Raw genomic sequence first — 23,483 nt, forward strand, 5'->3', positions numbered from 1 at the left:
TAAAATATTACGTCAGTGGCAGAGAAGCTGCCACTCATTAATGCGAAATCTACGTTTTTTTTTGGATTTACTTTTTCTTCGTTTTTATATGCGCTCTGAGCAAGTTTCAGTACACATAAAATTTCAGTAGACGGCGACAATTGATGGAAGATTACTCCTTTGTGTCACAGGATCAAAATGCACACATTAATGCACATATTAGAATAATCTAGCATTAAATTAAATTCCATTGAAAATAGATGACTCAGACCAGGGTTAGACCAACTCTGTCTCCAATCAATAATAAATGAGTACTTACCTATTGCCAAACATACTGATAAAATATCCCTCGATCTAAGCACTAAAAACCTTTAGAAGTTGTGAATTATGAAAGTAATCCAGTAAAATAAGATAAACCTGCGTTAAATTTGTGTCCGCTGCTCGATGTAATATTTAATGGAGATTTGTCGCTTCGCCAAACTGTTGCCAGCCAACATTTTAATCTAATAATAAATTTTGCAGTGTTTGCATGCGATCAGCGGTCCTGTCCTTTGTGGGTGTGTGTGCGTGTGTGTTTTTGTGTGTGTCTGCCCAAATGTGGGGAGTGTGCGTGTGTAGGTTCGGGTAATATAACGCACACGTATTGCAGCATGCCATGTCATTAAACTTAATGCATTGGAAAATTCGATTATTTACAATTTTTATAACTTAACATAAATTGATGTCAACGGCTGAGCTTTTAAGCAAACACCGCCAACTTGGCTTAGCAGCTGTCACGAACACGGCACACACACACGCACACGCACTCATGGTGTGGTTATATGGGTGAGTGGTTGTATGTGTGTGCGTGCGCGTGTGTGTGTGTGCGTATGTGCTTATTGGCTTGCCATTTGGCTTATTTGAATGCTGAATGCGGCTCCGTTAAAATTAGACATGCTAAATATTTGCCATTTATCGGCCATTGATTGCGTGTTGCTCTATTTCTGGCTGAGAAAAGTTTTTAATCAAAACAGCAAATCGAAAATAAAAATGGCAAAGTGCTCAATCTTTCAAACGTCCAAGTATTTCGACACACTCAACTCGAGGCTGTCAACAGCCAATTTCGACGTTTTGGCCAAGCTGTAGAAATGAGAAAAACTTTTCCACCAGTTTTCCATCCAAAGGCACACTCAGCCACCCACATCTACACACACACACACGCACACACACACATTGTGTGTACACTAGAATTTCTTGTTGAAATTCCCCCATTACTTTTGCAGTTCAATGTTTTACTTTAACGCTTTTCCAGGCGAGCACTTGGGTGTGCGCTTATTGCATGGAAAATTTACTTGGGGTTCATTTGATTTGGGCTAAAAACTTTCCTGGCCGCAAAAGTTAGCCTCTTACCAGTATATATGGGTATAGCTGGGGCAAAGCAGAGGCACAACTGTATCCTGGCTCTGTATTTGTGTGTGTCGGTGAGGGCGTGGGTGCAGTTGCGAGCACATCAACGTTCAATGCATTTGATTTTGTACAGTGAAAAAGTTTTGCTTAAGGCCCAAGTGCGAGGAAAAACACGAAGAAAAATCGAATTATATATTTAAGTGCAGCATGTTGCTAGCAAAATAAAAGACGGCCGTTGAATGAAATGTTGACAGAAAGCAAACTGCTACAGCTTTTGAAAATGTCAAAATATAATTGGCGCGCTGCTATGAAAACTTTACAAGTGTGCGACGGGAACGGCTATAAGGGCGCTGCATATGGATTTGTTGGCAGAGGTAGTGGCAGGGGGTACTTACTCTATCAACAATGGCGTCCAATTACGGCGCATGAGGCGCTGAAAGGTTTAATTGCATCGCAAGCGATATGAGCTGAAAAAAACCGTAGCACACTTTCGGGCTGTCCTTACAGTCGAAAAATGAAACAAACAACGAAATGTTTTTTATTATTATTATTTAAATTACATTTATTTTCTCATGATAATCACTTGATTTTTATTTTGCCTTAATGCAATTTTTTGCTTGCAATGCAATCATTGTATGGTAGTTTTCTCATGTATTTTCTGTATTTCCTTTTCCATTCTTTAATGGCCCAAATGTGGCCAAAACTGTATTATTAAATTCATCAAATTGTTTGTTAAGGTTAAATTTTACATTTATACTCGTACTTGTATGCAAGTTGCTTTTGTTTTGTTTTGTTTTTCCAAACGCATTTACATTGAAAACTTGAATTATTATTTTATTTGTTCATATTGAATACTGTACTCATTTTAATTTATCGCTTTTTCTTCTGTGTGTTCTTTACTTCTTGTATTTATTAGTTAATGGCCATTATAAGCCATTCAGTATATGTTTTCGAATTAAATTATTTACAGTGGAAACGCTTAACAGTGGAAACAATAGTTAATAAAATGAAATGTAGGGCTTCAAATGGCATACACAACGAGGAAACATTTATTGTAATTCTGCTTCATAAATTCTGATTCGTTTATTTTTCTGGTTATAATTGCTAATTCTGCACACACTAATGAATTTTTTTGTTTCAAAGTTGCTGGTATGTAATTGTTTGTTTATTTTTTAACATGACTTAAGCTGACAATTGAATGCGTGAACATGTTCGTTTCATTTTGCTTAAGATTAACAATACACCAAATATATGATTTGATATTTCCATAAATAAGTATATAGCAAGTTGTCGTTGGCTATGTTCAAAAGAACAGTCAAGAAGTTGTACATTCTGTATTACGTAGATGTTGTTGTTAATTGAGGTTCACTTTAAAGAGAAGGTTTTGAGGCATAAAAATATTATACTATATACCCACGACAGACCCGAACCTATATATTTATTGAATTTCCAAAGCGTAGCCAGTGTAAGTGAAGTTAAAAACTTGGAATCAATAAAAGGGTGGAACAACAAACGAACCAAAACATATATAGTATCATGGAAAATGGGAAATATTTGATTTGAATTGTGAAAAACTATGATTATCAGCTAAATGACCTTAGCTAGCCTGGGTCTAACTAAAGCTGTATCAGCATTTGTTTTTAAAATGCATTGTGGTCCAATAAGTATTGGTGGTTTCGACAAATCAACTGTCTGTCCCTTTGCTTCGCAATTAGTTAGCCTGTGTACAAAAGGTACCCAAGTGGAAGGGTTAAGAAATTAAAAAAAGTTCTTTCAGAGCAAAAGTCCATGGTGGCTGCTCGTTAAAGTTGTCGATTGTTCATTTGGCTATTGATAAATCTTTCAGAACTTACATGCACTAATTATTAGATGTCTTCATACTTAACTAAGATGTCTCTGACGGTGTATATATGTATGCAAATGTGTACGTATCTGTGCGTACGCCTCAGGTCAATTGCATGTTTAGTGCTGTTGTCGCATTACTATCATTGTTTTTGCATCGCTTCATATACTTGTATATAGGGCGTAGTTGTGAGGCTGTTAATGACAATATATTTGTGCCGCAATCCATTGTTGTTGATGTTGGCAGATGTTGTTGCTGTTGTAGTTGCAATTAATTATAGCGTGACTCTGACAGCTGTAAAGCCATAAAGTATACAACCTCTGGCTGCTGCCGTACAACAACATTAGCAGCAATGTGCTCTTCTCAGTCAGTATCATGTTTGTTGTATGTTGTGTATGGTTTTTTTTCGTCATTATTATGTACACAATTTAATTTAATTTTTTCCGGCTTCTTCAGTTTAATTCATTGGTGAGTATTTGTGTGTGTGTGAGGATGTGTGTTATGCGTTATGCCATTTGCATTAAAAAGTATTTACAAACTTAATTATGTAATTAATTATTATAGGTTTTGTTGCATTCTTTTTATGCATACATGCTTTACTATCCATTAGTAATTAGTAACAGTTACAATAACATTTTTAATGTATTTTTTACGTGGACTGAAATTGGCTACTTATGCAGATTGTATTTTATGACATCGTTTTGTTTTTATGAGTGTTTAATCAATGTGTGAGTTAGCCATAAAAGTGTGGCGGCCTATTGGAGAAGAATACAAAGGAGTGGAAAAGTGGGACATAACTGAAAGAAATACTGAACGATATTTGGACAGAATGTTCAATTAAAAAGAAAAACGAGTTCATATGCTTCGCATATACCCAGTTAATTAAAAACGAAGTAAGCTTTTGTGTGGGCCCAACTGGAAATCAAACAGAATTTAGAGCCAACTTTTGGCTTGGCAAGGCAAATGCAAAATGCAAAACTATAAATGCAATTAAGGAAATGACAATGGCATCGGTTTCAGACATACATATTTTACGCACAATGATCCTTTTACTTTAAACTGTGGTACTTTAACTAATGCATCTCGTTGGCAGATACATGGATTTGTAATATATTTAAAAACCGTTATAACATACTATACACATTTATGGGCTTATGGAAAATAAATCAACTAAACTTAGACGACTTATCTTAAATTGATGTAAATGCCTTGCATACATACACACATAGCTGTGAGTTATCATTTAAATTATTTATACAATTGAATGCAGACTTAGTTTATGAATTACACTATTACCTTTTGTTTTGTCTTGTTTGGTTTACTTTATGCATATCTTATTAACTTCCTCCTTTGTTGCATTCATTTATTACTAACATTCAAATAGCTTAAATAGGATTCATCTTCATATTTTACTATATTCCGTTTTGCTTGCGCTGTAATGTGGTTTCATTTATTTTATTTTTATTTATTTATGTACCTTTTTGTTTTGTTTGCATATCATTTAAAAGTCTTAAGTCAAGAAAATGCGTCTGCAGCAGTTGAGGCGATTGCAGAATAGAAATAGACAAAATATAAGGAGGAAAGAATATGTTATTTCCATTTGGCAACAACTTTTGTTAATAGGAAAATTACTGTCTGCCAGCTGGCTGAATGCAAAATGAGAAGCTTACTCACCTTACAACGACCGTATTCAGCAAAACACAGGGCGCCAGCATCGACCTAAATATGTGCGTAATGCGATCAGCCGAGGAGGTTTTGCGACGTGAGATAGCCGCCATATTGTCGCCTGCAAGTGACAGCAAATTGTAAATTGCGAGTTTGTTGCTTCTGAATAGAGCAGGGTCGAGACGACAGTGCGAAGGGAGAGCGAGAAAAGTGGAAAAGCGGCGAGGCCCGACTGCACATTGCATTTTCATTTTAATAAGCTGCAGGCAGCGTCTTGCGTAGCTTACGCAATTTGCATATTTTCATTTACACTTCTTATCATTATTATCAAATGCTCCAGATTGCCATTTAAATGCTAAAATCACAAGAAATTCAATTTGGCCGCGAGGCCATGCAAATTGCGTGCAGCTGCTCGACTTACTCCAAGCTGCCACAGCTGGGTCCCTAGTTGTTCGTCCCTCCCTATAGCTCGCCCTTCGCAATTTGCACTAATGCACTTGGCTTACCTTTTGAGACGAACACATAAATGCTCGCTGGTTCCGTGTTGCTGGCTGAACAGGTATAATTACCGGAGTCTGTGATTTGCGGCTCGCGAATGATCAAACGGCTCTGTGTGCGCGGACCCGGTGTGGTCTCAATTGAAATGTCCCGCCTGGAGTCGTAGTAGTTGATGAGCCGATCGTTCTTCTGCCAATACACATATTGCGGTGGTGTGGGGCTCTAATTGCAGATAATAGGGGAACAAAAACAGAGACAATATCATAAAAATGCTAATTTCTTGCGCAAATAGATTAGGACTGCAGGCTATTAACGACATTTATGCCGCGATTCGAGAAGAGTTCATTGAAAGAGGATTAAGCTTAGGAAGCAATAAAATCTTTTCCCTTTCCTATGCTCAGGTCTAAAATGAAAGTTCTACTTGAAGTAGAACCTCTTTCAAACTCAGTCAGCTAATGAAAATAAAAAATAATAAAAATATCATTACTGAAATAAGAAAAAACTTATCATGAAAACAACATTATTCTGATGAAATTTTAGATGCCATTTAAACTATAAAAAAATGTATAAATTTGCAACAATATTGCAAAATGAAAAAAAAAACGAGTCCTGTATATCTACGAATTTGTTTTAAATTCAATCACTATATGCACGTAATTCTTTTTATTCATATTGTTTGAGACCTTGAATTATTCAATATGCGCTTTAAATCAGTGTTTAATCTTTGCCTTAATAGTATTTGATTGCAACAGCATATGAAATAATTTTAAATTCAATTAAAGCCATTAACTATTAAAATGCGCATATTAAGGGCGTTATGTTCTGTAAATATTCAAATGGGTAGAATGCTCATAAATTCCGTTCAATTTCCATAAAAAAATGAATTGACCTACATTTTGCTTAACACACGGCAACCGATTTTTTTGATGTTGTTTTCATTTGAAAATCAGTTTTTATACATTCATCTGGCGAATACAGTATTTGAAGAGCAGATGGTTTGCAATCTGTTTGCCTTATGCGTATACGTATATGTGAGAAAACACAAATTTGTCTGTTTACCATTTCAACTTTATATGCAAATCGGTTTAATGCCAAATTACATAGCACACACACACACTCGCACTCGCACTCACACAAACACACACATACGGATGCAAATTCAAAACTCGGACAATTTTTCCATTTAACTTTTTGTGCGTTGGCAGCAGCAAAAGTTACATATTGTTCCTAACAAACTCTGACTGGTCGAGATGACTGGTCTTTGGTGCTTTTGATTTTGATTGCATTTTTGCCTTTTGAAGCTTCCATTTGCTATCTACATAAATTAAAACAAATGCGGGCATGCAAATTCTTGCTGGCTGTGTTTTGGCAGTTCATTTTCTCAATTCCTTGCATAGTGGAAAAACCGCAAAGGCAAACACAATTGGCCGGCCATGTTGCCACTTTTTACTTTCGAACAAACAAGTACTATTCGAGAGCAATGTCATACTCACCTTTTCAATAATGCAAACTAAATTGATTGTTGAGCCCATGTCGACATGCAGTTCGCCGGAGCCGAGTATGAAGGCCTCTGGCACAACCACTTGCAGATTCACAAAGTGCGAGATGATGCCAGTTGGTGTAGAGACCTGTTGGGTGAAAGAAGTGCAAGTGAGCAGGATTTTCAAATTTGAGTATCGCAAGGCATGTGCCACAGTAGTCGTAATCAAGTCGAATGTTAATGCATCAGTAAACTCAACGTTTTGACTGCAAGAAATGTTGCACTCATTGAAATGCAAATCAAACAATTTCAATTTGGCAAGAGAAGTAGCAAATTCTCTATGAAACAAAACGAGTTTTTTTTTCTTTATATAGCATAAGTGAAAAAGTGCTTGTGCACTTCCTACACGTACATGCGAACGACCGGTATGCCCGTCTGCCCGTCTGCCTGACTGCTCGCCTGCCCGGCCCGCTTGTCCGTCTGACGGAGTGACTGTGCCCGAAATATCCGGCAGGAATTGCTCTGAATGCAAAAGGAAAATAATCATTTCGGCATATTTGCATGCAATCCTTGTTCTAACTGCGCCCACTGTGTTCCTTCTGACGTTGAAGCTGGATCTATGGCATGTGGCTCATATTGAAATTGCATGCAAACAATTTTGAAATTGAAGCTACGTTTATATACCCTGCATTCCGACACGTATACACCCCAATTCATATTAGTTTTGTGTCAACATATGGAACGCACAAAAATAAGCAAATTGAAAAAGTACCTTAGCCGTCGGTTTGCAGTACATCTGTTCGGCTGTCTGTTTTTACAAAACACCTAATATTGGCAGCTACTTATTTGAGTTAGATAAACAAAATGCTGCTTGTTAGTGCAATGTCGTTGCACAGCATATAGAGAATATGCTTTGAACTATTAATTTTAATTTGATTTATTCATGTCGAAATTAAATTATTTAAATCACAAAATGTACTGCCTTGCAGTATTCTAGGAACCGAGAGAATTGTCATATTACTTTATCGGCTTTGTCGTATTTTTCTTTTGCCAGCGAGGCTTCTTGCAAATAAGATATTTAAAACTTACGAAAAACCTTTGTAAAATACACTTAAGTTCAGAAAATCAAGCTATTAAAATCGGAACTGAAATACTATTCATTTAAATTCCACTCTGGGAATTACTTTCCAATATTTGCTTTCAGATTTGCTACAGATTTAACAATTACAGTTTTGTAGAGTGTTTCAGTGCCGATGGTGTTGAGCTGCCATGTTCTAGGGGTCTGCTTTGTTAGTGGTATGAGTGGCACTTGTGTCGCTGTTGCTGGTTTTGATTCCACTGCTGCTTCTGTGCACAAACAGAGTTACTGTCAAGTGTCCGTTTCAGCAGTGTCTAACTTTGTTGCCTTTCGCTCGGTTGTCTCCATTTTTTTTTCCATGAGTGTCCGCCTTGCCGGAAGCCCGCCCTTTCCATATTTGCATGACTTTCGGCATTGTCTGGATGTTCGTTGCATGCTGTTGTCGACGCTTCTGCATGCCTGCTTTTGCATTACTTGTGCGAGTATTTTTGGCTGGCACACACGCTCTGGGGCAAGTCAGTTGCTAAATTTGTCAATGTCCAGTTTATCTGGCAGCGCCTGTGGTAGTCGACCCGTCACTGCACAGCCAGCCAGCCCTACCTACTTCGTCCATCCCGAAAAATGTTCATTTGTTTGACATGCTGTGACAGTCTCACATGGCTTGCGCATGGCAGGCGGCAGTCGAGTCAGGGCCCTGACGTAATGCCAGCGTGGCGGTTTCTTATCTTTAAAGCGCTCTGCGCAAATAAATTGACTGCATTTGCATATTACAATTAAATCAACAGGAATAAAATGAAAGGAAAAACAAGTTGGAATCAGTAAACTGCGTGCACTTTCGCTTTACATAAAACCAGAAAGCTCCAAAAACCCCAATATTGCGTGTGCCGCAGACGAACACACCCCCACACACCCAAACACACATACCCAGATATGCAAATGCACTTTAGTTTATTTCGACTGTGTTGCATGCATAAAATATCGTTCGCACATATGGGAAGCAACAAAAAATGCCCTAGTCCTTTCCCATTTAAACTCAGTCGACGGCTACACGGACTACACTCACCTGACACTCGTACATGCCGTGATCCCGACGCTGCACAAACTTTATCTGTAGCGTCCACATGTTGGAGCCGGGAGTGTGTAATATCGCAAAACGCTCATCGTTTGTATATAACTGGGCGCCCGAGGACAATATGTGCCAGTCCCGTCGGCGTATCCAAGAAATTTGATTCTGTTTAAAAATATGGAAATATTTTAAACGCACAAACACGCCCACAACATTTTTGCTTATAAATAAGGTAAGCGTGATATACATTTTCATAATTATGCCAACAAAATATTTACGCACATACGAGTACACAAATAAGCGTATCATGCAAAAATAAATGCTCTGCCTGCGCACAAAGGATATCAAACAAAATATTAATTATTTACAATTTTAAAAATGCCGGCGCGCAAAAGTATGCAACATAAAATGCTCATGAAAAGCAATTAGCGAAACATATTGTCAGCGTGCTCTGACCAATGCGGCGGTGACGATATACTTGTACATATACACATATATGCATATCACCAGTTATTATATATTAAATGCCCATCAAGCATCAGCAGTGCGGTTATGCTGCCGCTGAGTTTATGATCACCGCAAACGTGTGTGCGTGTGTATTTGTGTAAAAGAGCACATTATAGTATATCAGTAAACTATTTTTAATACTCGTGCAAACGTGTAAAAAATAGCAGCGCAAAAAATGAACACCAGGCTCATTTAATTGCAGTTTCATTGTGACAAAGTACCAGCAGGATGGATGTCCTTGAGGGAGTACACACGTTTTTTTGGCTTGTTTTTATTAATTGCTCTTATTTTATTTGTATGAATGCTGGGTTTCATTCAATTGCTGCTCAAATTACGTCCAATATTGCTAATTTTGGATTTTCGTGTTTAACGCATTTGTGGAAGTCTTTGTCTATGGCATCAGTTTTAAAGCCTTTTAAATTATATTCTGAGAAACAAACTGTGTTTTGCATAATATATAAAAAAGCTAAAATAATGTTTCTAATTGGATTGAAACTTTAAATTGAGCCAAAATAGTAATAATAATATTAATAATATGTCGGCCTAATCATGATGAAAGGCAGTTATAGCGTGACTAATGCGGTTTCTAATTGCTTGTTAGCAAACTAAAATGTCAAAGAACTGTACAAAATGGCAGAACAAACGCCCGCATTCGGCTTTCAACGCCAAATTAAGCTTCATTTCAAAAACAATCGTCTGCGTTTTTCTTTTTTCTTTTTTTTTTTGGCTTCTTGCTTAACAAATTATTCTTTCGCGTGCCGCATTCCATGAAAAAAATAAGAACGAAACGTGCATATAAATGGTGTATAATTAAAAACAGAAAATACGCATATATGTAGTCGAAGCAGCTGTTAGTTGGGGGAATAAGTATTCAATTCGGCGCTATTAAACAATGCGCTTTTGTAAAGTAAGCAACTGACAGGACTATGCTGCATAACTAAAGAGAAAGGCATTGTTTCGAGTAAGCTTGACTAAGCGGCATTGGCAGCAACTACGCGCGTAGCATGCGGTACAATTAGATATAGAGAGACAAAAACAAACCCAATTTACACCCACTCTATCCACTCCGGAGACCTTGCAGACGAGAAAGGCGGTGCCACCCAACTGGACTGTTGTATTGTGCGCCATCAGCTGTAAGTAAATGAAAGAGAAGAGAATGGAGAGCGCGAAGCGGGGAGAGAGGAAGAAAAAGAGCAGAATATACAAGACAAAAAGTTAAAAGTTCATTTTTTATGCGCTGCAAAGTAAAACCAAACGCTTTTTCTACAGCCCACGCGTCCAAGCCCAAACCCAGCCCCAAAACCCTAACCACCCAACTACCCAATTAGTCAGCAAAACAACGTGGTCGCCACCACATTCATCACAATGTCCGCTGGACTTGGACAGTAGTTGGGGCTGGGCCTTGAGTTGAGGCTTATTTGAGGCGAGGGGCTGCAAAGCACTGTTCAGATATTATTCTAAAAATTTAACAAACTTTCAGCAATTTTGGTCTCATGGATTTACTTGGACTTACTTATGTCAATATTAAAAGGGCAGAGCCAATTAGTTTGGCATAATATTCTTTCAAAGTCCCAATTATAATAAAAGTAGTTCTAAAACGTTTGTTTTGTATTTTGAAGTAAACGGTTGTAAAAAAAAAGATGAAGCTATGGGCCAATTAAAAAGAGTATCGAAGTGTATCGAAGACAACATTGTTTAGGAAACTTAGCTAAGTTTATTTTTTCTTCTACTGCTTAAGTTAATATTATTAATAATATGTTTAAACACAGAAGAACACAATTAAATCGAATTAAGTTCTGTCTTGGAAACTAATTTCTTAGATGTGTGTTCATACCAATATTATTTAATAAATTGTAATGTCTGCACTGCTCTTAACTTCTGTTTATCGCTTAGCCAAAGACTTTGTTCATTGGAAGTGTCCTTGACTAAAACTAGTGGCTAGTAACTGAATGAACTGCTCGGACTAACGCTTGTGGTGGGGCTCGCTATTTGGATAATTGGATTCGTAGCCAACGCGAATGAAATATAAATAAGCACTAAAGATTAATTAGACTTTGCTCGTCTTCATGTTGTATGGTAATTAGCGTAAGCACAGCGCACTGTTTGTCCATACTATCGAGTCCTGCCCTATTTTGTGCGCATAAATTAACATATTGATACTAAAGTGGAAGAGAAACTACGATATTTAGCTGACGCCCTGTGCCAATTGTCCCGCTCGCACAATGCGCACGAAGTATAGAGAGACGAGTGCACTTGGCAACAGCAATTGGGACAGTATAGTAAATACGGATACAGCTGCTCTTTCAGGAGCTGTAGGAGTAATAGTAGCAGCTGTCCTTCAAATGATGTCAATTCAATTTGAATTTAAATAACACTTCATTGCATTTGGCTCTGCAAGTTATTTGAGTGGTTCGTCTGGCTTAGCTGGAGTTGGGTTGTTTTACTTACCTCGCTGTCCTCGAACATTGGACTGTCGCTGGAGTCGAGATTATTATCCAATTTTGAATCGGGATTTATACCGCCGCGCATCCATAGTTTTTTCCAATCGTTATCTGTGAGTATTGACTTTTGATCTGAAAATCAACAGAACAGAATGGTAGAGAGAAGAAAGTAAAAAGTGTAAGCAACAAAATGAATGGCATTGAAAAGTGCAAATTGCATTAACACACAGTTGCCAGCTTGATTGAGGCCAAAAACAAGTACTTGGGCCCCAATCCCACGAAACAATTTAAGAGAAATGGCAGGAATGAAAAGCCCGGCATTTGCTTTAATTGCAGCTGATCAAAGCTCTTTGATTGACTGCTAAATGCGTTCGGTGTGCGAGTTGAGGGCTCGTTAAAGGCTGGAAACTTGTATAGCTGAAGTGTGCGTCATCATTGTCGTTGGCTGTTCGGGTGTTTGGCTAAGCCAGAAATGGCTGTTGAAATAATAAAGCGTTTGATTGACGCAGATAAACAGCGTGTTATTTATTACTATGGCTGCTCCATGCCATTTATTGATTTCACCGCCCGCCCCCCAAACGCGATGGGCGGCTCTAACCACACACTTGGCATAAACAATGCGACGCGCGTTGTCTACTCCGTTGTGTTTTTTTTTTCCTTTTTTTTTGAGTTGGACACGCAATATCACGAAGAAATGGGTGGGAAGTAACACTGCTGGGGTTAGGCTAGGTTAAGCTTAGTTAATGCTAAGTGGATTCTTTGAGCTGTAAGAATTAAGAACAATGCTGGAATCCACTTATAAAAGTTTTCTAAAAAGTGGTTTATCTATTTTTATTTTTCATCACAAAAATGTTTTTTTTTTCAAGAAAAAAAAAAAAACAAACAAACAATCTTGTAAAATATGTTTGGACTAAAAAACTTCTACATAAGTATATTCAGCTAGATAAAAAAAAGCAATTTAATGTTGAAATTGTAGATGGTTCAGAGCGCACAAATCGAAATCGAATTAGTTTAATATGAGGAACTTATGAAGTTTATATTTTTTCCGAAAGAAGCAGTTTCTTTGCATAAAGCATTTACTAATCATACTGTGAGAGCGAGAAAAGAGATTATGTTATCATTTAAATACCTTTCTCCAAAACGATATTAAACACAAAAGTAAATAAAACTAGGCCTACAGCTTGTTGTTCAAATTTTTGGTCTGCCACAGTATTGCTTTAGTGTTGCGCTTTTTGCCAACCATCGTGCTTAACTTGCAATTATTAATATATTTAGCAGAAGAAGCACTTCATTAAGTATACGCCGCATGCACATTTTAATCAAGCAACAGCCACTCAAAAGTTTGTGTGTACTTTAATTAGCAAACTTTGATTGCTAGGGCAACTGACCAGACAAGCAGACATGCTCTCACCACGCAGAGTAGTGAACAATTTCTAAATTAAATTTACGCTCAATGCTCTTTAGCTTAGTTATCCTTTTTTTATAATACTACTAGCGTGTTGCGTGCTCAAGCTGCCGAAATATGGCTTCTTGAGTTGATATTAATTATTAACATAATTAAATGCTTTAATTATAAATGAAGTCTGCATAAATGAAGTTGATTGTGTATGTGTGTGTGTGTGTGCCTTAAAATATAGTTGAGAGCAGCTGGGCCCGTGATTTTAAAACTTTTAATCAGTCATGATGGATGTGCGTGTTTGGTTCGCATTCCTCGTTAGTATACAGTAGAGATTTTCTCATAAAATCTTGAAATATATGCTTTTTTCTTAATTTATCCTGATTAAAAATAAAATGTCGCCATCTGAATTTCGTATTAGTTGAAATTACTAATTGCATTAATAGCTTAAGGCATCAATGTTGTTTATAGCTTCTAGTTAACTATCTCATTGCTTTTTGTTTGTGTCAATGTTTATTTGACGAGACCCTTTTAGAGACTTATGACATAATTCCATCACGAAGATTTCACTAAAGTAAGACTAACATCCACATAATATGCATGTTTATTTGGTGAACAAAATATACGATAGTTGCTTTCACAAACTCGTAAGTAAGCTTTGTGGAGCAGAAATCGTTTTAGTTAGTTTAAATTTTGAAATGACAAGAAAAGGCAGCGGTTGAACGCATTTGCACTTTTCAGTTTCAATTCAGAATTGATCAAATAGTTTTCAATTTAAATATTTGAAAGTCAGCAATAAAAGGGCTAAAACTATTTTGTACAAAGTTGAGCATAAAAATGGCTTTTAATCATATATGTACGTATGCATAAAATAGCTGACGATAAACGGAAAAACTGCGTAAAATTCGTTGCATGTAAGCGTTTCCCACTGTAAATCATAGACTTGCAGCCACACGCACGTGCTGAACGCTTTATGGGAAATTGCTGAAAACCCGAGGAGAAGGAAACAAAAATAACGAAAGTAGGAAAGTGCGTTGTGTAGACAACAAACACAGTGTTGTGGTCGTCGTGTCTGCCTTTTGTGTGTCTCACTCCCCCCGAGTTTGTCTGTGTGTTTGTGTGGTTGGGTGGTTGTGTGTGTATGTGTATGTTTGTGGCTGGCAATAGCTATAAAACACAGCGAAGCAAACTCACATTTTTATTGCCTCGTAAATTTTTATAGTTCATACTTTGGGCTATGCGTATGCGTTTGTGTTTGTGTTTGTGCGTTCCTGTGTGTATGTGTGTGTGTGTATGTGTGTGTATTTATTTGGCCTGCACTTGTATGTATTTGTCTATGTGTGGCATTTCTTCGCGTCATTGTTGCCATGACCGATGGGTGTGGCGCTTTGATTTGCCGCCGCTACTCAGCAATGACGTCAAAGCGGCAGAGTTTTTATTTTTTTCCCCAAGCTGCATTGATTTAAAATTCGAACACAAACGAGTATACGAATTTTCTTATTCAGTTTATTTTCTTTCTGGTCTGGCAGAACTTTTGAGTCGATGGCTCGTATTTAAAACGGCCAGATAATAACAATGCTATTAATTATGGAAATCTGCCGCAAGCAACACTATGAAAATGCGAGAAAGAGTGTGAGAGAGAGAGAGACATGAGGACGATTGAAGTGCGTTTGCCTTTTAGCAGTGTTTTTATGTTGGGTCGAATTTCGTTAGCGGTCAAAAAAAGTACATATTGTTGATATTTATATATTTTGCTGAGAGCTGGAAATATAAATTCTTTATCTTTGCATTTGTATGCATGACAGCAATGTGGCACACACACACACACACACACACACAGAGAGACAATTCAACGACAAGGAGTAATATATTGCGCATGTAAAAAGAAATGTAAATGCTTGCACACTCACACTCTCACACTCACATATTGAATTGGCAGACTTACCGGCTATAGTCAAGTGATGATGAGGTTGGGCCAGGGGCGGGGACTGTGGCAGGGGGCTGGGGGCTGGGGGCTGGGCCAGGGTGTGTTGTTTGGCTTGGCGATAATAGTGAAAAAACACGCACTGCTAATAAAACGACTGAAGTCGCGTATTTTAACGCGTCGCTTTGTGCGTGTATGAGTGTGGGTTTGTGTTTGTATTGGTAAAGATACTTGTACGTGCGCATGTCAGCCGCCTGCGGCTTAAGCGTGTGAATTATATGATGCCTGAAAGTAGGCAACAGTAATAAAACTTGCGCAAAAAGTAATAGCAGAAAGGGAAACCGGATGCCAGGCAAGGAACACAGCACAAAACGAAAAACAGCTAAGCAAAAAGTCCCAACACTTTTTCTTCACAAACACATACGCACACGCACACATATGCATATGTACATGTGTATATAAATAAGTTTCGTTCATTTTCATTTTTCATTTTATTTAGAACGAAACGAGTAAAGCATATTCCCCTTTCCATTGTGTCCTTGACGCTATTCCCTCGACTCCGGCTCCAAAAAGCGATAAATAATGAAGTCAGCAAGTGCGCCCGGCATGCTCGCATGTTTATTATTAATAATAAATATTTCTTGTCAATCTGCCTTTTGCCACAACCTCCAATCCGCCCGTAAACCGTTTAAGTTGTATGGCCAAGTGTCACGACATTTTGCCGATGGCTGTTGTTGCTGTTGTTGGTTGATGGTTCTGCCGCTGCCTCCGCCTCCGCCTCCGCCACTGCTGATATTGAATGACAGCTTGGCAGACGTCAAGAGCTCGCGCGCTTGCCATGTCTCAAATTATTATTTTCCTCACTCCCTCTCCCTCTTCTTCATTCATTGTCGTTTATTCTCATTGTCAGCAAGCATTCACACGCCGTCTATATAAGTATGTACGTATACGTAATTTTTTAATGCGCGCAATATGCCATGTGTTGTCTGGGCGTCCTTTTTGTTAAGCCTGTTAAGCAGGAAAGCTGCTTAAGCTGCTACATAGCACAAAACTTGGCGCTCTGCAACCGCGACTCAAGGGCTTAGAGATTTAAAGCTGACTCCCTTGTTGGCTGCCTTACTCATTGCCTACATAACCTAAGCTGAACTCTTGAGCGTTCAAGATCATACTGGGTATGGCGCGGGCGAGCAGGTCAGACGCAATATCGTTCCTATGCATATTTAAAGTTGGTAAGTGTGCGTGCCAGCTTGCTTCTGGCAGCACACATGACGCGGGCTTAGTTTTGAAACCACTAAGCAAATTTGCAAAATAGCTGAAATTGTAGAAAGCTTTGGGGCACGAAGCTCAACTAAGCAATGCTGACTAACCCACACACATAGAACCCACATAGTACACACACTAATACAAACAGCAACGAACTCATTTGCACTTGAAACATGAGCGTTGCTTAAGGTAAACAGCTTGAGTGCGAAGAAGTGTAAAGAGTGTCGGAGAAAACGAGCACATTGCAATACTATATTGGGTTGTTTCAGAAGTATTTTGGGTTTTCTGCGTTATATTTTTGCAATGTAATCTTTCTTCTTTATAACTAAATATTTGTTTTAATAATTTTTATTCCAACATTAATTTATTATTTTTCAATCTATGTATGAGCCGTAATTTTGTAGAACCTAATAGTTAATAATACATTTTTCTATATATTTGCATGATTGTGGAAAGAAATTACCGACACACACATATGTAAATACACAGCTAGTTATAAAGCATAAGCTTTTTCACACAAATACTGTGTTTCCCTATGCTATTCACATCGTGACCTTTAATTATTCCTTTAAGTTCAGTTTTCAGATTAGTTGAATAGATCGGTACCAAATGCATCTATCTATGTCCGAGCTTTTCGTATCGGAATTAACAAAAAACTTACCAAAAAATTCGTACAACTCAATATGACAATATTGGAAAATTAGTTTAATTAGCTCAGAAATTTAATATAATTTTAAAAGTTGTTTTGTGAACAATTTCAAATCGCTTACAACTCTTAATACTACCCATTTTATGTTTATACTCTTCTTACATTTCGCACGTCGTGACCTTGAGTTGCTGTCACTGACTCCTGACTGCTGCCATGTTAGGGTAAATGTGGAACAGACAGACAGACAGACAGACAGTCGGACAGAAGGACAGGCGCGTGTGGTGCTGTCATCTGGCTTCCCGGGTGTTTGGTGCGAAATGTAAGGTTGCCTTCAGAAACATATCGTTTGGCTGAAAATTCTTAGTATACATTTTGGGATTAACAAATAGATTTGCATTGGGTGTGGCTCAAATACATACACCCAAGGACAAGGACAAACATAAATATACGCAGTGCACTTTAAAAGTCAATTTAAACTTTTTCTTGTTTGACCGAATCGCAAAAGCTTTGACGCGGAGACCATAGTCCAGTGACCACAGCCCATCAGGCGCGCAATAAATTTTCAATTTTTGTACTGTCATGCCACAAAATGGAGGGAATGGAAAATGAAATGAGGGAAGCTGCGGCGTAATGAGCGCGCGATAAGATGACGCGAACGCTCGTTGATAATTTATGCGTAACGCGCGCTTGGGCCGTACATAGAAACACACTTATTCCCATACACACACACACACACAACCACACAGAGGCTCGTACAAAGCTCGCGTGGCCTTTTAGGTCAAAACCAAAGCCACAAGGGCAACCAGCATACAGCAGCGTCTAAAACACCGCCAACACCGAAAAGGTGGGTCGGCGCCCTTGTGTTCTTCTTCTTGTTTTTTTCATTTTTGGTATTTTTGGCTGGCTCCGCTGCAGAGGTCGCGGCTAATCTCTCCCCTGTGTATTTTTCATTATCCTTATTATTTGTGAATGTTACGTGTTGGCCATAACTTAGGCGTGCTAACGATGCGTATACGTGACGCCGCACACTAGCAAACAAGGGTGTGGCAGGCTTTTAGGCGACGACGCCTATTTAAAGCAAATTAGCAAAAGGTCGAACGCAAGTTTCGCCTCTGCCACTAACAACAACAACATGCTCTTAGGCCTCTTTTTTCTGCTGTTAATATTAACGAAAAATTAATAATTGTTTGCTCAGGAAAATTTCCAGCATTTCAAATGTTTACATAAATAGTTGGGCGCATAATTTGCTCATAATTGGCAAAAGTTTTCCATGAACGATGAAATGACTATCATGTTCGCTTTTCTTCCCCCCTATGCCCTACTTCAGTCTTCTCGCTTTCCATTTTCTTTCTTTCTTTCCATTTCACAATCTTCATTCTAAGACAACATTGTCGTAGCTATTTGCTTATTTTCACTTTTCGTAACGTCTCGCTTCGCTAGCGCTGCTTCCCTGCTCCATCGCCCTTTTCTTCTCCTCTTTTTTGCATTCCATTAACAAAATGAATTGCAAACATTAAAATATTTTACAATTTTTCAAAGTCTTCGCCACTCAGTCTGTCGCCACTGCTCTTAGAATTTCATCTACGACTACTCCTACTTTTTGCTGTGCTCTCTATACAAGCGCGCTTTTTTCTTTCATTTTAATGAAAATATTTTGAATGAAAGTTTTAGCCGCAGGTGCATACTTAGCGCGCTCAAGTGCCAGAATTTAGCGCTCGCCGAACAGCAACCGTCATGATAGATAATAAAATGTGCTGTAAAGCGCGTAGCATAATAAATCTGTAAATTGGCAAAGTTTTGTGCCCGGGCGAGCACCTTGAATCCTAAGTTCTCAACTTGAGCCGGAGCCGCTGTTTGGGTCGCGGTCTGGCAATAGCATTTCATTTTATTATTTCGCCTAGGCGCCGGCTTAAAACGTTTTTAATTGTGGGCCAGGCATAAAGAGCACACGGCAGCCTCTAACGATTTGTTAGTTTTATGCAAATAATAAAATAAACTGCTGCCTCCACGGCGTGCCACAGTGGGCAAAAGTAGCATTAGCTCTTCAAAGACCTTAGAACTGGCCCTCTGGAATATTACGAGTAATCCGTAATATGATTGTCGAACATTCAAAAGTACAGTAACAAGTGTGTTTTATGGGCGCAACTTTGTTTGCTCCTATTCTACTAATTTTGTTCAATTGCCAACAAAACAAATCAACAACAATTTTGTGATTAGCCAATTTCCATAAAACCTGTGGGAGTGAGTGCGTGTGCCTTTTTGCCTACTAAATGACGCCCAAGCAGAAATATGACACCACAGAGAGAGGGAAACAGTGCGACACGGGAACGAAGATCAGCGACTGCAAAAAGATGTCCAGCAGTTTCACGCGTGAGTGAAGGCTCGGCAGTCATGCCGCGCAATAAGACAGAGCTATTATTTATAGCTTGATCACTGGTATAATTACTTAATGATTAAATATTAAATATAGCCGTACTTCCCGGTCAGTATTCAGTATATTTGGCATTTTAAAAAACAAAAAATCGGTATGAAGAAAGGAATTATATTTATTTCCAAATCAGCGCACAAAATAAACTAGCTTGAGAGAATGGCTTTGTATTTATTTCGATGACAAAAAAAGGTTGTAATTTAAATTAAGAAACCTTTTCTATACACTTTATAACGATTCTTCTGAACAAATCGGTTCTGTCTCATTGACAAGACAATTGCCATTAATAATAGTTTAATGCAATTTGCCATTTACATTTATTTTTTCTAAGCCATTTCATCAAGCCCACTGTGCGTTGGCACGAAATTCAATTTTCATTTTCCAAGTACTTGGCTGAGCACTCGAAATTTATTTATTCAGTTACTAAGACAACTCATTGGAGTTCATAGTAATTGTTTAAGTTGGTGTTTATGTTAAGTATACGCACCTGGCTCCAATGTGGTCGCCAGCAATAGTGTTGGCAGGCAGAGTAAAATGAGGCGCAGTTCCATGAAATGCATTGGTATACGCAATCGCAGTCGTGGCGGCAACATTTGTGGCAATCTTTTCGTGTTACTTCAATGACAATCAAAGGAAAACAACGAAGCTGTGGCTTCTTTCTCTTCTTCTGCTGCTTCTGCTGCTACTGCTGCTGTTGTTGTTACGCTTATTAGGGCTAATGGGTTTTTGAATGAACGCGTTCTATGCTTTCAACTATGGCGACACAAAAGCACGGCCTGCCTTGTGCACACATACACACACCCACACACACACACGCATATGCCGGCTGCCTCTGGGGTTAGTGTGTGTGTATGGCTTGATGCGCTGATAAATGGTGCTACTTCGATGTGCAGCGTTCTTGTACTGCTCCTGCCACTGCTACTGTGACTTGATGTTGTTGCTGCTACTCAGCTTCCCTTTGTTGCCGCTTGTCAATGCTACTCTTACTCTAACTCTTACGCTTTCCGTGCCTTGCTCCACACACGCGCCAACAATGCGACAATGAGTTTATGGTTGTGCGGGTGAGTGTCTAGCAATGCGTGTAGTTTCCACTACGTTGGTGTTATTTTTTTCCCTCTCTCCCTCTATAAGTTAGCTAGTTTGTTGGCGCTCCTTGTATCCGCTGTCTGCCTGTGCCCAGCCATTGTTGTATGCAGGCTCTCCATCATTTTTCATGTCAATGCGCATAAGCACATTAAGCTATATATTGTTGCCACTGTTGCCCAGCAAGGAAGCTTCAATGGCAAAAAATTAACACTCGCTTTTTATGAAATTACATTCAATTTGTTGTAGCGATGTTTTTGCTTTGTTTTCTTTTCTTCCTCAATGGCAACAACTACAATGGACAGCAACACAGAGATGATGAATTGTTTCTTCCCGGCTCCTTGCACAGAAAATCCCTCGTTACTGCTGCGTGAATCGACAGCAGATTCTTGGTACAGGTTAAGGTGTTTGGTGACAGCCGCTTCTAATCGTGGTTATTGAAGACCTGGAAATAAATAATTACAAAGGTGTTTTAAAATAATTGTATGTTGTACATATTGTGAAATGACTTTGTATCATGATTTGATGATGACTTTTGTTTTGATATAAAGCAAAGCAAAAATGGTCGGAAATGGAACATTAAGAATGCAATTAAATAATAGCTTCTTAAATATGAAGCATTTGTTTTAATAATTGATTTTGAGGCAGCACTACCAGCCTTTTCAACGCTAGTTAGAGTTAATATCACCACACAAAATATTCAACATGAAATGATAATAGTTATATATCTATTTAATCGCATGTAGTTTAACAAGCAAAAGAGAATAATTTTCTAAGTTTCCATAATAAGTATTATATGCCTCAAATTGTCAATATATACAATGCTTCTAGGGTAAGTTTTCGATTCCAAAATTTATGAATTACATTGAATTTGAATTGTCCTTTGTGAAGATGTATTTCTCTTCTAGCAAAAGTAGTTAAGCTTACTGTCCACATTATCATATCGCAATCGACCTAATTGCCAGCTAAAATAATTCGCTTCTCTGTACATTTGCATAATAGAAGCACAGTTCAGTTTTCTTCTTGTTTTTGTTTCATTTTTATGGTACCAGCAATAAAACGTTACCTTATTTATAGGTCAACAAGAGCAACTTGTTCAGCATTATGCAAAATGGCCGCGTCCACTGTTGACCTAATGAATTGCTGAACAATTGCACAGTCAAAACACGGAGCGCCAGTCCTCCCACCATTCACCACCCACTCCACGCTGCCTTGTCTAGGCTTATTTCTGTGCTGTTTTTCATAAATTGTATTTATTTGCGTGCACGCTCGACTGACTTTATTTAAATTTTTATGTTTAAGCGCATAAGTATAAACACAGCAACTTGGTCAAAGTTGTGCCAGTCACACAATTTTGTCGTAGCTCTCAGCTCTCTATTTTTTATAATATTTAATTTATGTTCCTTTTATTTTGTTTTATGCGTTTTTTTATTTGTGTGCCTGTTTTGAATTTCTGGCATTTGTACAAGGAAAAATATTGAGCAGCAATACCCAGTGCCCGCCTGTATTCATTTTATGCCTATTTTGTGGTCTATATACAATGGACAGTCACATAAAGTCCGCCATGAACGAGCATGGGGGGATTAATTGTCGTTGCGAATAATTGTCGTTTGTCATTTGTGTTGCATTATAATTAGTTTTCTTTTTGTGCCTTGCGGCACTGCCATTCACAAATGCTGAGCAAATAACGCTAATGAATTTGTGAGGCAGTGCGCATATAAATTCAAATTGAAATTTTGGCCATTCGCACTCCGAGTTGTCGAATTAAGAGTCCGAAATTCTGCGCATGAAAATATGCAATGCTTTGTCAGTGCACTGCTTATAAACGACAGCAGATCCAGATCCAGATCAACAGCAACAGCAACAACAATAATAACAACAGCTAAAGCAAAAGCTTTTAATTAAGAAAGTTGCCAGTGGGACATACGACTGACAAACATTAGCAAATGCCATGAGAAATAAAGTTTATGACACGCTTGTGTACAATTCATTTAAATTGATAAAATATATATCAACAATGTATTGCATAGAGTCGTGTTCATATGCTCCATGTTTGCTTAAGCCGTTGTTAGCAACACTTATTTAGCATTTTCTGTTTAGCTTAAGAATACCCTACAATTCAAAATGAAGTGGTCTGCTGTGTTTGTGAAGGTAGCTTGCAGCAAAAGGAAGTAAAGAATGATATCTAATTACCCATTTTTCCGGCATTTGTTTAATTCATTAAAATTACTCTTGGGAGTAATTTTATTTTATTTTATTTCATTTAGAATATGAACAATAATTCTGTCGATTATATAATATAAATTAATATAACAATTTAAACTAACTTAAAAGATAAGAAAGCTATACAATAACGTCTATTAATGCCTCCGACACGTTGGGGGAATTTTATTTGCCAGTTGGCCAGCTATGCCCCGATTGGAGTCTATATCGATTCATCGTTATATTGTCCACTTTATTCATAAAAGTGTGTAGATTCGAATCATTTTGTTTTTAGAAATATTATTAAATATTATGATTCGAAAATAAATATTTTTAAAATTGTAGAAAAATAGTGATGTCCATTCATATGCTTGAAAGCATTGTTTTTATGGAACCGACTGACGAGCTAAGCCTTAACTATCATTTTTTAAATCACAATTGGATATTAGCGAGCACCATATAATATCATTGCTAATGATGTCGCGAATGATGAACAAGCACTTATTATTGTGACTCGACTGTGAACCATAAATCTATCAATCATGAACAACTTTTCTTTTCATAAAAAAAAACCGTTAAAGGGTATATAAGTTCT

At 38.0% G+C, this 23,483-nt stretch overlaps 1 protein-coding gene across 1 annotated transcript in view; it reads right to left on the reverse strand.

The window, feature by feature from the left end:
• Nucleotides 1-3,867: 3,867 nt before the first annotated feature.
• LOC115625894 (zwei Ig domain protein zig-8) overlaps nt 3,868-23,483 on the reverse strand; it is a 97,415-nt gene continuing 77,799 nt past the window's right edge. Inside the window, exons 3-10 of the mRNA XM_030521125.1 lie at nt 20,091-21,131; nt 11,951-12,075; nt 10,544-10,633; nt 8,993-9,160; nt 6,865-6,999; nt 5,380-5,593; nt 4,883-4,994; nt 3,868-4,737 (exon numbers count right to left, since the gene is read on the reverse strand). Coding sequence (XP_030376985.1) covers nt 4,719-4,737; nt 4,883-4,994; nt 5,380-5,593; nt 6,865-6,999; nt 8,993-9,160; nt 10,544-10,633; nt 11,951-12,075; nt 20,091-20,196 — 969 coding nt within the window. The 5' untranslated portion in view covers nt 20,197-21,131 and the 3' untranslated portion in view covers nt 3,868-4,718. The remainder of the gene's footprint in view (nt 4,738-4,882; nt 4,995-5,379; nt 5,594-6,864; nt 7,000-8,992; nt 9,161-10,543; nt 10,634-11,950; nt 12,076-20,090; nt 21,132-23,483) is intronic.

The sequence above is a fragment of the Scaptodrosophila lebanonensis genome, unplaced genomic scaffold (assembly GCF_003285725.1).
Source record: "Scaptodrosophila lebanonensis strain 11010-0011.00,11010-0021.00 unplaced genomic scaffold, SlebRS2 tig00000001-arrow-pilon, whole genome shotgun sequence".
Taxonomy (NCBI): Eukaryota; Metazoa; Arthropoda; class Insecta; order Diptera; family Drosophilidae; genus Scaptodrosophila; species Scaptodrosophila lebanonensis.